Here is a 17218-nt window from a genome sequence, read left to right as displayed (position 1 = left end):
TAGCCAGGAATTATAAAGATTAGACTAAGTGTTTTTTTGTTATGTCAGAACTGTTCTGAATTATTTTATGTTTCTGTGTGATCTCTGAACTCTTGAATAGCACTGTGGTGTAGTAGTACTGTCTTGTGTTTAATTATTTATTATTAAATATTTTAAAAACCTTTTACCTGTGGCTGGTTTGTGTAGGGATAATTTAAGCTCTAGAGTACATTGCATATTTATAGAGTTTATTGTACAAGGCCACTCTAATACGCCTTGACTGATTAGTCACACTTACCAATTGGATAATAATATTGCACAGTAATAATTGAACACCCTTTTAAGGGCCTTTGGGTAGCTGATAATTATTAGCTGGTGGTGGCAGTAATTATTACCGTATGTTGTTGTGTCTTTCGGCTTTTCCTGGTTAGGGGTCGCCACAGCGGAACTCCGGTCCGCTAATGATTGGCAGTAGATTTTTACGTGCTGAGTTGCCAGCCCTGACGCACAACCTTCTACTAAGGTACACCCATTCACGCATGTCTCCACATAGAAGACACTCTAGCCGAGACTCTAACAGGACAACGTCTTACTGTGTATATGTCTGCGTGTGTATATATATGTGTGTGTGTGTGTGTGTGTGTGTGTGTGTGTGTGTGTGTGTGTGTGTGTGTGTGTGTGTGTGTGTGTTTATGTATATGTGTCAGCTATTTGGGCAGGGACACGAAGCACTGGTTGGACAGAGGTTACTGGAGGTTAGCTTGCCAGCTAGGCTGAGATCTGGACCCTATAGCTGTGCCAGTGAGGAGTCTTATTGGGGACCGTGGGGAGCAAGGAGTAACCAGCCCCAGACTGACTGTGATCTCTGTGCGCACTTAAGGGAAATTGTACTTTACTGTGTGTACTGGTTATCATTTCCTCTTATATGAGACGCCCTCTCTGTTGTAGTTGTGAGGACTGACGCTCCTTGATTGCTGGGCCAGGGCACGGCCATCACAGCCTCTATTATTCTCATGATTACTTTAGCCAGAATTCACACAAGGAATATTCAATGGTTCGCCAAATCAGTTTGGATCCAACATCAGTAACCCTTTCATTTCAAATTCCAGTGCTGGAGTTAGTAAAAAAGGGAGTTACTCTTGTGGGTGAATCAGTTGTCTCTCAACCCAGATCTGCCTTCTCCCTTTCAGCCCCTACTCAGTCTGCAACTATGGATGCATCAGACTTTGCTTGGGAAGCGGTGTCCAAGGCGGAGAAAGTCAAGGGCCTATGGAACAAGCAGGATGAATGAAACCACATAAATGTCAAAGAAATAATGTCTGTAACAATGCTCTCAAATCTTTGAACCATCTTTGGACTCCACGGTTTCTCTAGTAATATTAGTCACCATCACAGTGATGTGGTACATAAAAAAGGGAGGGGAAATCAGCTCCTACCCTCTTTTCAGACAATCTATGGTAGCCTGGGAACTACAGACTCAGTTCAATCTGTCCCTGTATACTACCTACTGTTAGCTAGAGCAAACATATTGTAGACAAACTGAGTAGGACTAGAACAGATCCTCTCAAATGGAAGTGGCACCAGGTGTCCTCTAGGAATTCGTCCATCTGTGGGAAGTCTTCAAACAGATCAATTTGCATTCAAGCAAAACAGACAAGGAAACTCTGCTCCAGAATTCCTTGCAAACAGGCCTGGAAGACATATACAGAAACACATATACAGAAACATTCACAATGATAGGAATAAAAGGTATGCCCTTCCACCTTTTACTCTGATAACCAGGATTCTTCTAAAGATGTCGGAGGACTCTCCAACAGTGATTGTGGAGATCCCCTTTTGGCCCACACATCAGTGGTTCTCCTTTCTTTTGAAAATGGCTAAGGCCAACTGCCACAAGTTTCCTCACAGACTGGACTTATTCACACAAGACATAGGTTGTTTCATCCAAACCAACTGCCAGCTTCTTCAGTAGACTGCCTGGATGACAGAATTTTAGTACCTTTTAGGGAGCTTATTTCTTATGATGTTTAATTTGGTATTAAAATGAGGTAAAGGAAAACAGCTACTAGGAAATCATACATGAGTAATTGGAAAAGATTTTCAAGTTGGTGCCATGACAACAACCAAGACCCTTTCAAAGCTTAGACTCCTTGTTTTTCCAGTAGCAATTACCCTTGAGCCTTTCTTATTCTATCAATATGCATCTTTAGGCGATCTCAGCTTGAATGACCTCTTAAATTCACCAACTTCCTCATGTGAAATGATCTTTGAAAGTTGTTTTTTTTCATATCCTTACATCTAGGAGGCAGGTGGCACCTTCTTGGAATCTTATTTTTCTACCAGAAAAACTTATACACACACTCCTTTTGAACCTGCTCATGAAGACATTTGAAGTTCTTACTTGGAAAACAGTGATGCTCATTACTTTAATTTCTGCAATATTAGTATTAGAGTTAAAAGCTGTTAAAGTAATCCTTTCCTACCTTAGCTTTCAAAGTGACAGGGTAACACCGAGAACAAATCCTGCCTAAGGTTGTTTCAGAATTTACACTGAGCCAGGCAATTCATCTCCCTATTTTCTACTCAAAAAAGAGTAAGAAAATTTTATACACTCTGGATGTCTACAAATAACTTGGATACTACAGTGGCAGGACGGACCATATAGCTTAGGCTACTGCAACAGTGATTGATTATTACATCTGCTGTTACTGTATGCTTGCTTACAAAATTGTACTTTCCCATGACCAAAACAACAATGCAAAGGTCTAATTTTCACTGGCATCAAACACTAGCACTTTCACAAGATGAACCTCAGACAGCCAAACTATACAAATGGCTAGAAAGGAACAAAAATCAACATTACCTTCCCCCAATCAATGAAAAGAAGTGGGCCAAACTGGACACATTTTTAGCTATCCTCAGTACCAGGTACTTTGGAGTTTTGAGGAACAGTGCATAAAGGTACAAAAAAGATACAGTTAGGGAAGGTCTAGAATACAGTGTGTATGCTGTACCTTTAAGAAGCATTTCAAGGTCTGCATGTGCATATAAATAGCCAGCACATGCTAACTTCAAAACCATTTTGTGAGTGCAGCCAGAGAGTGAGCAAGTACGAGTGTAATAGCTAGTCTGTTTATAAGTTTATCTAAATTAAAGTTATTAAGCCTAAATCCTGACGTGTTTGTGCATAACAAAGCTACTTGAACAGAACCCACAAAGACTCGTCTATTTTACTCTGACTAGACGAGCATCATGATGTCAGAACTGGAATTCCAGAGACTGCTTTTCAGAGTTCCGAGGTGCACAGTTAACAGTGAAGGTAAACTAAGAGAAACAAGATGAAAAAGGGCCAGAAACGAACCAAAGTTAATGAAAACTTGCACAAAATTTATTTTATTAAAAAATAAAGATAAAAATCTGGGCATTATAAGGTAACAAACCACATTATTAAACAAGCAAGAGGCACAAAAGGTTCATTAATTAAACAAAATGTTTAAAATTGAGATATCTGATAAAACAATCAGAAAAAACGAGCACAAGAAAGGTATAATGGGCATGAAAAAAGATTAAGAGCGCAAAAATGCATATAATAAAGGGCAAAAAGGGGCACATTAAGCATAAATAAAGCAAGGTGACTGCATGTTTTTTGGCAAAGTACTGCGTTTTGGCATAACTACTACTTCGCATTGTATTCAGGGTACAACTAGAGTTATTCACAGTATCTCAAAGTGTGTAAACGTGTGTAAAGTGGGTGCTTATTACTGTGTATTTATTCTGAACAGTTTGTGTGCAAAGTGCAACTATTTCGTAAAGTACAAAGTACAGCCATTTCTAAAAGTTTCTTGTGCTGGTTGTGTCTATTCGCAAAGTGCCGCCATTACAGCAAGTTTCTTGCACTGTAAAGAGTTATTTACCAAAGTACAGCCATTTTGGGAAAGTTTTAGTGTGCTGTGTACTGTTTATTCACAAAGTGCAGTTACAGTCCTATTTATTTGCACAGTGCAGTTATTTGAAATGTTTTTTTTTTTTTACAATAAGTGACCTTTACAGCACAGTGATTTCAAGAGTATTACAGTGCCCAAGACTTATTTCGTATAGTTCAGTTATTCAAAGGCTTGTTGTGCTATTGAGCATAGTTACAAATACTGGCATAAATTTCTGGCATATGTATACATGTGTGTATGTTCGTGGACACTTGCAAAAGCCTTCACTGGTGTGTGTCAATGTGGCGGAAAGATTTCAGAAACCCCCTGGGTGTTTGATCCGAATACTGCAGAGAACTGGAGAATATTTGAGCAAGAATATGATATTTTTATACAGGCAGCTTATTCCCACAAAGATGCATGCACCAGGGCATTCATTTTGCTAAACCTAGCTGGGTCAAAGGCCATTGAAAGAGAATGTTCATTTGTGCATGCACCAGCAGTATATGAGGGAGAAGGTGAAAACTGTCATACTGCCATATAGACAGAATCAAGGGAAGATCCCGAGTGTCTGAAGTGCAAGTTCAGGGAAATGTGTAACCCCCAGACAAGTATTACATTACAGAGGCATTTGTTTTACACAAGAGATCAAAAACTGGGGGAAACTTCTGTGACCTATATAACTGACCTGAGAAACAGGGCTAAACGGTGGTGGTTTGGTAACTTAAAAGAGGAGTTGCTAAAGAACAGGCTTGTGTGTGTTCTTAATAGTGCGGCAGTAAGATAAATTTTGCTTCCTGACAGTAATTTAAGGCTGAGCAAAGTTATTGAGATTTGTCAAATCCATGAAGTTACAGAAAGGCACACAAGTATGCTTGCAAGTGATAAGAGCATGGTTTCAGCAGGCTCCAGAGCAAATGTAGACAGCAAGCAACATGTGGCTAGCAGAAGCAGGCCTAAGCACATGGCGTCTATAACCCCTACAGGTTTTTCAGGGAGATCCTGTAGTTTTCCAGGAAGTTCTAAGAAAAGGACATTCTCAGTGCAGTACAAGGGTGAGTCATCAAAATCCAAATCCAGCTTTATTGCAATTGTGGTGCCAGTCATGAATCGAAAAAAAGAGACAAATGCTTAGCATTTAATCAGCAATGCCATGAGTGTATGGAAAAAAATGGAACCATTTTCAAAAGTTTTAGGATCATAGGAGATTACTAGGCTAATGGCCCTGGGGCCCTTAAAAGCCTACCCAGCATCTGTCACACCTGTCAGTGAGGGGACAAAGCTGGAACCCCTGGGACAAATTTATGGTTTCCCATCCACTCATCAAGGTTGCATTTGAAGAGGGTCAGTTAAGTACTCTGACATGTATGGGAAGTCTATTCCAGAGATGGGGCAGCCTCTGGAAGACAAACCTGTCTCTCCAGCAGGTTTTGTTGATGTTGCAGGTTAGATTTAAGCCCATCGAGCGAGTAATGTGCGAAGTAGACGACTTATGGATATGGAGCATCTCCAGTAGGGCAGGGTCTGACATTGCCTTGTAGGCAAGACACAGATCACCTCTGAGGAATCTGTATGATAACAAAGACAGTGATAGTGATTTAAGCCTGCCCCGCATAGAATAGGCATTGGAGGCCATGGATTCTCTTTGTGCGGTATTTCTGTGGCCTTTCCAGTTGGTGCAGGTGTTTGGAGAGGTACATACCAAACGGGGCATTATTCTCTATTATAGGTCTAATAAGGGAGGAGTACAGAGAGGTAATAACCTCCTTTTTTCTGGATGCAATCCCTTTACTTCTGAGATGAACCAAGTAAAATGCTTTTCTGACCACTGCCGCCACATGATGGCTGAATGTGGGATTGTTGGCAACCCGAGTACCCAGGTCTCTCACCACAGGTTGTGTGCTGAGGGGGTTGCAGTTGAGTTTTGAAAATCCAAGTAGACCTCACACATTTATAAAGAGTCACTTGAAAAAGCAAGTTGATCATATAGAGAGCTACAAGTGTACTTTCTATGTAGATGGTGCAACAGTAATTGGTGAAAAGGCTGATGAAGTAAATTTAATTGAAAAGGTTGATGCAGTAAATTTGTTGGCAAAGAATGAAGTGTTCTGTACTGTCCAGATCAATGGTACATCCACCGCGCTTTAAGTGGACACTACCTCAAAGTAAAATGTTATGTCAGCAGACAAATTTGCTAAGGTGATAACTGAACAACTCAATGTGGCTAGTTGTGAGAAACTTGTTGCTTATGGAGGTTGAAGAAATTCAAACCGAAGGCTCAGTAGTGCTTTCATGTTGCTTAGCTAGGAACTGTTACAGCTTGTTATTCCATGTAGTCCAAAGACCTGTGCAGTCATTAGTGAGTCTCAAAGACAGTTCGAGAATGAATTTGCCTTCTTTTACCAAAGAAATTCATCATATAAGCAGATATCCTTGTTCCAATTTTACTGAAGCGGTTTTCTCACAGTATGCTGATGACAAGTTGGGCAAACTTCCAGTTGTGTACTCCATAAAGTTAGACCCAGGTCAGTCCGGTAGTCAGACCAGCAAGAAAAGTTTCGATAGTTATGTAGGACAAAGTCAAACCTCAGTCGCATAAAATGTAGCAGCAAGGTGCAATTTGTCCAGTTACAGAACCAACTAAATGGGTGTCGTCCATGGTAGCAGCCCACAAAAAAGGCTCAGATGAAATCAGAATATGTACTGACCCAAGAGATTCGAACAAAGCATTCAAGACACCACATCAGAGAATGCATATAGTCGAGGAAGTTGCAGCTCTAATACCAAATCTCACTGTTTTTTCCTGTCTTCGATGAAAAAAGTTCACTTTGGCAAGTGATGTTTGATCGCAAATCCTCATTACTGACTACTTTCAGTATCCCATTTGACAGATAATGATTCCTCAGGATGCCATTTAGTATAAATTCTGCAAGTGAAGTCTTCCAGCCTGCAATGTAGCAAATTTGTTCATGTTATCCTTGTGCCATAATAGAATATGATTTATTGGTTGGAGGCAATGGTGAAGCAGAGCATGATAGAAACCTTGAGAGAGTTCTAGACAGAACACATGAAGTGAACTTAAAGCTCAATCCTCTGAAGTGCAAATTCAGATTACCAGAAGTTACATATGTAGGTCATTTATTTACTAGCACTGGCTTGAGACCAGACCACTTCAAGCAAGAAGACATTCTTAAGATGCCAGCACCAGATAATATTCAAGCTCTACAAAAGTTTTCTTGGTATGGTCAATTATTTAGGCAAGTTTATATCAGACTTCAGTGAATTAACAGCACCTCAGAGAGCAGACGCTCAAAAATGTTACATGGTTTTGGTTGGAACAGCACCAGAGAGCATTTGAAGGCCTTAAGCAAAAAATTGCCACCCCACCTACATTAAGAGTCAAAAAAAACAGTAAAACTTTCCTGTGATGCTTCAAAATTTGGTCTTGGTGCAGTTATTCTTCCAGAAGACAGACCAGTAGCCTATGCATTTAGAACTCTTATGCAAACAAATGCAATGTGCTCAAATTGAGAAAGAACTTTTGGCAATAGTATTTGCATGTTCAAAGTTTCATGATTATATCTATGGTGAGCTATTCAGATCGAAACGGATCACCAACCTCTAGTCACTATTCTAAAGAAGCCTATGCATTCAGCTCCTGCAAGATTACAAAGAATGATGCTCAAATTACAAAAGTACAACTTCAAAATGATCTATATGAAAGACAAAACTTCTTTATCCGGCTGCTACCTTACCCAGATCACCCAAAAATACAACGGAACAGCCTCATGCAGAGAACTTTGACTTTGAAGTTATAGAAGTGCGCAAACTTTCTACCACGAGACTTGATGAGCTGAGAGATCATACAAAGACTGATCCAATTTTGCAAAAGCTTTATCACTACATTAATGTTGGATGGCCATCAATGCAATCTAGTGTACCACCTGAAGTGCAAACTTATTTTCCTTACAGAGATGAAATGTTGATGGAAGATGGCATTATTTTCAAAGGTCCTAAAATTGTTCCTGCTTCATTACATGTATATATCCAGATTTTGCTTTGTGGTTACCCAGGTTCAGAATCTACCACAAGAAGGGTGAGAGAACTAGTATTTTAATCTTCTATAGTAAAAGACATAGATAAAGTACTTTCTTTTTGTTCAGTATGTAATAGTACAAAACCTTATTTGCAAAAAGAACTACTTCAGCTAAGTCAAGTTCCTGAACTACCTTGGTTAACAGCAGCCACTGATATATTCGAATGAAACAATCAGCATTACTTATTGTTGGTAGACTCTTATTCGAACTGGTTTGAGATTGATTTACTACTCAACGTAACATCCACTGCTGTTATCACCAAGCTGAAACATCATTTCTCAGTCCATGGTAGTCCACACAAAGTTGTTTTTGATAATGGTACTCAAGTTACCAGTCAGCTGTTTCAGAAATTTGGAAAAGAATGGGACTTTGTACATGTTACTAGCAGTCCCGAATATCCACAGTCAAATGGACTAGCTGAACGTGCAGTACAGAATGCAAAGCAATTACTTGAGAGGTCAAAACATGACAATACCAATATCTTTTTGAATTTACTTAATCTCAGAAACATACCCTGTGATGATATACTTGGCTCGCCTACTCACAGACTTCTGTCTTGGCAAACCAGAACAACACTGCTTATTAGCTCCAGTTTGTTGAGGCCTAAAGCTAAGAACAACAGGACAATTGGCACCCAATTATTCAGAAAACTTTCTTTTCAGAAGTCCAGTTACGATAAATAAAGCAGATTTCTTCATCCACTGAAAAGGAGAGAGAGTGAGGATACAAACGGTGAAAAGTTATGACTGGATTGGTCAAGTAACAGGTATATGTACCGAGATGAAATCCTACTTCATGAAATCTGAGGGTGTGGAGTACAGGGGAAACCGCAGACATCTTCTGCCTGTACCAGAATTGATATCGCAGCACTGTTTCTGTGATACAGACTCTAGATCTCAGACCAATTCAGACAATGTTCCTGTTGTAGAACGTGTCTTAACTTCTACCTCCATTCCTGAGGATGTTCCTGATGTCCCTAAAGTTGAACATTCAGCAGAGACAGTTCCAGTTGCTAGATTTGATTATAATTTCTATGTTACATGACTTGGTTGTATCTCCAGACCTAGTGTGAAATGCACAGCAACCTGGACATAATTGTTTACATGTATTTAGTTCTGTATAATTGCATGACAAAGGATTATTTGTATTGATTACATGTCAATTAGTGTCAACATTGCATGACGTATTTCTCAGGAGGGAGGATGTAGAATAGTGTGTGTATGTTGTACCTTTAAGAAGCATTTCAAGGTTGGCACGTGCATGTAAATAAGCCAGCACGTGCTAGCTTCAATCCCATTTTGTGAGTGCAGCCAGAGAGTGAGCATGTATGAGTGCAATAGCTAGTTTATAAGTTTATCTAAAAGTTAAAGTTATTAAGCCTCAATTCTGATGTGTTCGTATATAATAAAGCTGCTTGAACAGAACCCACAAAGACTAGTCTATTTTACCCTGACTAGATGAGCAACAGAAGGGTCCAATGAAGTTAGAGTAGTTGACTACAATCTAAAAAAGTGAGTGGAAGGCCAAAATAATTTAAGATTTTTCTATAAAAAGAAAGCTGAACACAAGGAATATTGTCTTTGAAAGTTTAATAGGTTAGAAAATAATAAAAACGGTCAAAAATATGAAGGACATGTTATTCATCTTAATAGAAATGAATAAACTAGAATGAAAACAGAATGAGTGGGGGGAAAAAAGCAGTCCTCATCTGTCATTTAGTTTTATATTTCTATAGAATTTTGTTTTAGACCTTATCTATACCATCATGCACTTCTCTTCTCTCCTCCTCAGTACCTTCACTCACTCATCTTCACAGCTAAGAAAAAAACTGCAGCATGTACTGTATAAACTATATATTTTCTACTATTTGGTATGCATTGTTTAGGATGACTCACAGGTAAAAAAACATATCTTGGTAGTCAACTACCAAGCATTCCCAATGGCACACTGGTCCTAGGTCCCTGGCAGTGAAACTTACCATTTTTCCATAGCAGGTTTTGTGTGCTAGAGTAGTTAAGCAGCTCAGCTGTAGTGTGGGAGGTTTTCTGACTGTGGGTTCAAATCCCACATATGTGTCCACCACCTCAGTCAATACACTCAACCATAACTCCCCCAAGTATCATTATGGAACAGGTACAAATTGCACTCTCCAAGACCAAGAACACTGTGTCCAACAGGACCTGATAATATCCCAGAATGCCTCCTTAATAGCATGAAACATGATCTGATCAGGACCACTAGGATCACTATTTAAACTACAGTCTTCAAACAGGCTTCCTGCCAAGCAAATGGACTGCAACCATCATCCCTCTGCACACAGGTGGACAATCTACAGACTCGGGTAACTACAGACTTGTATGTCTGACTAGTTTCATACACAAAGACATGGAAAGAATTATGGAAATGGTAAACAGTGACACAGGAAACCTTCAGGCACTGAATCCAACCCAGTTTGGTTTTGTCTAGGGTAGGTCATGCCTACTTAACCTGGTGGACTTCTTCAATTTCCTCAAGAAGGATATCACACAATGGACAAGGGCAAAATAGTGCATACTACCTACCTTGACCTGGCCAAAGCATTTGACACAATACCCCACTCAGGCACTGTACACAAACTTACAAAATTAGGTATAAAAACCTACTGGATAGCCAGCTGGTTCACAGACAGAAATCAAGACGTTAGGATAGAAGAGTTGACCTCCACAAAAAGGCCATTCACTCATGGAGTAAGGGCCTCTGGCTTACCAAGTCTGCAGATGACTGCAAACTAGGCACAGTCATAGAATACCCCCAATGGCACAAATACCCTCCAAGAAGGTCTGACACAGACTAATAACTGGTACCAGAGCTACGGTCTATAACTCAGTGCCAAGAAATGCATAACAGTATCCATTGGGAAGCTGGCAGCCCCTGGAAATGACCACATTGCTAATAAACCCTTAAGAGTACACCCAGTTGGCAGAGATTTGGGAACACGTGTATACAGTACTCTGGCCTTTGACCATCATTTCTCTACGGTAGTAAGGAAATCATTCTTAGTCAACTTACAAGCAAGGGTATGGCATCTAGGTCCAATGATGTCATTGTTCCACTGTACTTGACTCTACGAGTACAACTCCCCCTTCAGTATGTAGCTGACCAGAAATATGCAACAAACAGAATACATAAACTAAACAACATGCCCTACATGGACAAAGACTTATCCCTATACTCTGTCTCTTGCAGATTGTGGAGAGGCAGTCTACACCTGGCCTACACAGCATCCTCTGATCCTATTCTGATGGACCTGTTGCATAGTCACAAAAAAACAGCATCAGAATTACTCAATCTAGGGACCTAAACCTTATCTGCAAACTAAATGTGGCATGTTGGAGGGACAGGTATATGCACCGGAGGCTACTACTTCTCTGGAACAGGCTTCCTATTCATGTGAAGCAGAGTTCTTCCCCAACACAATTCAATCATAACTTGGTCCAGATGATGGGAAATCGGAAATTTACCCCTGGTCTGACACCTACGTCTCTAGTAGACACCCAAGCCCAAGCCCACATATATTCCTTAAAATAAACCTAGGGTATCAAAACTTGTCAAATACATTTGGGAATCATGGCTAGGCTTAAAAAGGCTGACTGGCATTGTTAGTCTAGTAATCACCTATGAACCACTGCCATCCATACAGGCATCACAGGTGGTTTGTGCTTCTTGCCAGCACTGCACCTAAAGCAGCATTTTTATGTTTATATTTATCATATCCCCTCTCCCATGTGTCACTGCAAGGTCTGCCTAAGCTCACACCATGTCAATGCATGTGTGCTCCTTCACATGTGAAGACAGGAGCTACCACAACCAGCTTGGGCATCCACACAGCATGTTCGTCCCAACTGACAGCTGCTTTTCAGTTTTATGTGCAACCTCTGCCACACTACACGATATCCATCACACACCCTCAGCATAGGCAAAACCCATTCTTCCCTTCAATCACCTAAACTGCTACTAGAATCCAGGTCACCTGGTATATACCTATGGCTTTATCTCTCTACTCCACTGGGAGGCTTACAGTCTTATAAATCTACTTCGGTCAACTCTAAATTGTTTCTTTTCATTTAATGCACTGTAACTTCTGCTCATATTCTTCTGGAGCTCTGAATATGATTGAAATAGGACAAGAGTCCTGAGTGGTCTAGTGGGCTAATGCACTTTGCTGTAGTTGACAGGGTCCTGGGTTTGAGACTTGGCAGAGATTAAATTTTTCAGGGGCACAAGAAAATAATTTTCTTGGGTGGCGAAAGCCAGAGTACCTTTTTGGCTAGGCTTATATAGGCCCAATAGCCTAGTACCTACCTATGAACCTATAAGAGTGGATCCTCTGCATCCTAGTACCATAATCAACAGGCCCCAAATTCCCTCACTGCATTGCACAGCTCACATTTCTTTACCCAAGGTAGTAGAGATGGATTGAAGACTTAACATCTTCTGTCACACCCTTACCATGCTGTGATACTCCCCATGTACAGATAAAATGAAAGGGAGATCACCACTTGTCCATATTCTAATACAATTAGAGGTAACAAAAAAACTATTATTTTTCTACTGCATGAAAGATTACTTTAAATAAACATAACTGCAACACAACTAGCAAAAAGAGAGATGGACAAGTAGAAATGTCAGACACATTCTAGTTAAATGTTAACAAATGCATCAACCCTCACATTTTCTTACCCAAGTAACAGCGTGTCACAAGGAAAAACAAAAAAATTATAGGAAAAGGTTTAAGCTGAATGTATATGTCAAAAATGAAAATCCCCAAAATATCTAAAATTCTCAATATTTTGTAGGGTAATCAACTCAGAAAACAAAATGTTTAAAACGTATACAGAATATTGCTTACCCCTCCATTTTTCTGCTAATATTTGGTCTGAAACACTATACTCTGGGCTGCTCCTTGACAGAACACCTTTTCCGAAATAACCCTTAAAAGAATAATGCAAAAGATTGGAATAGTCAGCAATAATAATACACATTAGTACAACTTGGCACACAACATGCAATAATAGATCAAGGCTGTCAGCAATATTACTTGCGTATCTGCACAGGTATCCAAATAGGAACAATAACAATTAATAAAAATGTAGTACTAAAATCAGCAAGTCATAAAATCAAGGGCTAGTAAAAAAATATGACTATGCAAGTCAAATTAATAAATTGACTTTTCAATACCGGCTTTAAACTAGTCAGGAAAAACAGACAACCACAGCCTATTATAACAAGCAAACAGTCTGGAAATCAGTCCTGGATGGGACACCAATTTATCACAGGATGGACAAATACAATTACTATGGATAATTTACAGGTTTGTCAAACCAAATATTGCCAAGTGTTTGGGATTAAACTAGAAGGAAATGCAGACTTGACAATGAAGGCACTTTGACCAGCAACTGAACCCGAGAACCAAACACTGTGAAAAAGTGATGCTTATCACTGTACCACCCCAATTTATAAATTATTTAAGTTGGGTAATGTAGAGCTAAAGGCACCAAATCTCTGAATTTAAATTCTGGAAGGTGATCAGGGTTTTATTTGAGAGAACAGAGGGCAATGCTTTATTTTAAAGAACACAAAAGTGTTCCACTTTGCTCAAATGTTTTATTTTCGGAATGCTTTCTTAGTGGTAGATAAGATGAGAGAAGGTTTCCATAGTTTTAGGGATCAGGTGCTAGGCCCTGAGTGAACAGCTGCAATTTTTCTTTTTTAATGTATAAACTACAAGTGGACAGCAATTTGATATAATCATGTAAAAGTTGTTTATTTCTTCAGCCTCCTTCCCTCCCCATTGACTTGTGCAGCAGTATGTTGCATTACCGTTTTCATTTTTGACAAAAAGAAAAATTGCAGACTGCAGACAAGTTAACAATAGATGGAGTGGCACTGGTAGAGAGAAGAACTACAGTGCATGCAGGTGCTATTCATGAGCCAAGCTGCAGCAATGCTTGCAATTCATTCGATGAAATTATTATACTGAATGAAAACTCCTTGACTGGCAACCACCACATGACATGTGGACATCCCGGTAACCGAACTAAAGGTCTAGCCAATTCCGCTTAAGAAGAAAAACTTTGGAATCATCCCAAAACCTAGCCACAGGGGCAGTCCAGCAACATACGGATGACATATTAAGCAAATTCCAGTCATTTCTGTTGAAGACACTGAAAGCGGTCCTCATTTGCACACTAAGGCAAATGAAGAACTACATCATAAATGGATGGTATTGTATCAATTCAAAACATATTTGTGCACAAATTTAAGACAAATGAATTTCATTATACTATGGCAACTGCCTTTTTAAATGAAAAACCACAGTGGAACTCAACTCTCAAGGCCACTGTATTAATGTTTATATTTATTACATCCAGCTAGGGAAGTCCGGGTTCCTATTAGATGACCGGAGACGCATTATATCGAATGCATCTTGGTCGAACTTAAAACAATGAAAAGGTAAAACAGCGAAGCGGCTTTTAAGCAAATTCTCTCTCAGGGAAAGAATCTGCTTGGCCGCTTCCGTTATTTTGCCGTTTTCTCGGATCTCGGAGTTGGAATATTTAAGTAGGGGTTGTGTGGGGGACGAAGCTCCCTACTTTATGCATTTCAATTGTTTTTCTTTTTTTGGAACAGCGATTTTTTTTTTCCTTTGGGAAAAAAAAACAATGTTCTGAGCTTTCGAGATTGTAAGCTTTCGCTTACATGGGTTCGATTACTCACTGTTCGCTTTTTTTAAGCTTTCAATTATATAATATAGACCCAGAAGTCCAGCTAGAAGTCACATTTTCACTGAAGTCCTAGAACAGGGCACCAAAACATAGTGCAAACACAGGATACGAAAATAACTGCAGATAAAGACATAACATATTAATAAAATACGCAAAAGGACAATGCTGTGCAGAGAATGACCTGATATAGTGTCTGCATACATAGTAATCAAAGAAAACACAACATTCTAGTCCATTTATCTGCAATACTAATAAATCTATGTACGACAAAAACTAAGTCAAGCATCTCAAATGATGAAAAATTCAGTATAAAATAAAAATATGAACATGTGGCAGGATATCAAAAGTAAATAGAAATGAGTGAAATTGATTATTACACTGTTGACAGAGATAGAAACCCAGTATTACATTAGCTAAATTTACATTAGTTAAATAAGTACATTTTTTTTTATTTCTTGGCTACCGGATTATGTCAAACTGGCAGTACCATTACATATGTAAACAGACTGTTAGACATGATTTAAATGCCTCTTTTAGAAATACACCTTAGGGTATAGATAAGCTTATTCCAAAGTATAACAAGGAATACAGGACAACTTGTACTCTTATCGAGGTTTCATTTTAATTATGAAGACTAGCCTTCTTGCAAAAGGACCTAGCTCTCTTTTAGTACTTCACCGTATGAAAACATTGGCCAGACAAGCTATTTTGGTATACAGATGCCCACATGCAAATTTAGAACACTAAAGAGCTATAAACAGCAATGCAGTGATATGTTTTAATGCTGAACTGCAGCAAACATTACTAACTTACTGGAGGCCACCTCTAGGTTGTTGTAGTAATGGTCTGGAGACTTTTAGTTTAAAAAAAAAAAAAAACAAAGTGTCAAGTACAGGAGTGAAGAAAGTAATAAGCATACAGTGTGGACTACCTAAGAAAAACACATTAACTTTGTACAGCCAGAGTATTTTTAGCTATTAGTTTTAACAACTACATTACCTATTTGTCAAACTTAAGCTGCTTATCTATTATGAAACCATCAGCTTTGGTGATGTTACTTTCTCATCTGATGAGCCATTAAGAGAAACAATAGTAATATCTTGTTTGGATGAGGTGGAGGTTTTAGAAGAATCTTTCACATGGATTTTGATGCTAATGCTTCCTGGTGCCTGTTTTTCTGTTAGAGAAAACATTAAGACTGAAAAATTAAGAAGCAGTCCCATAGATCCGAGCCATACCTCTAGTGAAGGAAATGATGGACTGGAATGTGGAACTGAATCTTCTTCTTTCGGCTGTTCCTGTTAGGGGTAGCCACAGTGGATCATCTGTTTCCATCTCTTCCTGTCTTCCGCATCTTGCTCTGCCACACCAACCACCTGCATGTCCTCTCTCACAACATCCATAAACCTCATCTTAGGCCTTCCTCTTACCTGGCAGCTCCATCCTTAGCATCCTTTTCCCAATATACCCAGCATCCCTCCTCAGCACATGTCCAAACCAATGCAATCTTGCCTCTCTGGCTTAGTCTCCAAACCGTCCAACCAGAGCTGACCCTCTAATATAATGATTCCTAATCCTGTCCACTCTCGTTACACCCAATGCAAATCTTAACATCTTTAACTCTGCCACCTCCAGCTCTGACTCCTGCCTTTTTGTCAATGCCACCATCTCCAACTCATACAACATAGCTGGTCTCACTAAATATAGGAACAAATTTATCTGAAAAAAAAAAATGTAGTTAGCAGGGCACGTAGATGTCTCTACTTAAGACACTTCTTTTTACCAAAACATGGATGCTTACTTTTACCTCTAACAAAGTTTAGCTTTACTACAGTAACATTTACCAATAGCATCTAAACAGGCCTCAATTATAAGTTATTTTTTAGCTTTAATACTGCAAATTTGCAGTATTAATTTTACTGAAACTTTGACACTGGCCTACTTCTAGAGATTTTTCTGTCACTGGCTATATCTGCATTTTGTTACATTACTCATGTCAATGATATCAGAGATTGCGATACTCTGTATAGAGCTCACAGGAAAGCTCTTTAAAAGTGGACCAACTCCACCCCTTCTCTCTCTGTAGATCATTAGACAATATACACTCAGCACACTGGTATTCTAAGCAGTGAACACTTTTCACACATTCCAATTACAGTTAATACAATGCACTGCCTACCTTGACCTGGCCAAGGCATTTGACACAACGCCCCACTCAGGTATTGTTGACAAACTCAAGAGGTTAGATACAAACCTGTATGTCACCTGGTGGATAGTCAACTGGCTCATAGACAGGACCCAGCAAGTTAGAATTGGGAAGTCCACATCTACAAAGAGGCCAGTCACAACTGCAGTCCCACAGGGATCAGCCTCTGGACCATGCCTTTTAGGCATTTACTTCTCTGAAGTTGAGGCCAATGTCAGTGGCCCCTGGATGACTAAGTTTGCAGATGAT

General features: G+C 39.4%; 1 protein-coding gene across 1 annotated transcript in view; it reads right to left on the bottom strand.

Annotated features, from left to right (window-relative positions):
* Positions 1 to 17218, bottom strand: part of TSEN2 (tRNA splicing endonuclease subunit 2) — a 456866-nt gene that overhangs the window by 426200 nt on the left and 13448 nt on the right. Inside the window, exon 2 of the mRNA XM_044078068.1 lies at positions 12888 to 12969. Within this exon, the coding sequence (XP_043934003.1) occupies positions 12888 to 12969 (82 nt within the window). The remainder of the gene's footprint in view (positions 1 to 12887; positions 12970 to 17218) is intronic.

Source organism: Protopterus annectens, chromosome 7.part0 (genome assembly GCF_019279795.1).
Source record: "Protopterus annectens isolate FY-2018-M chromosome 7.part0, PAN1.0, whole genome shotgun sequence".
Classification (NCBI taxonomy): domain Eukaryota; kingdom Metazoa; phylum Chordata; order Ceratodontiformes; family Protopteridae; genus Protopterus; species Protopterus annectens.
This window is presented reverse-complemented; position numbering and strand designations above follow the sequence as displayed.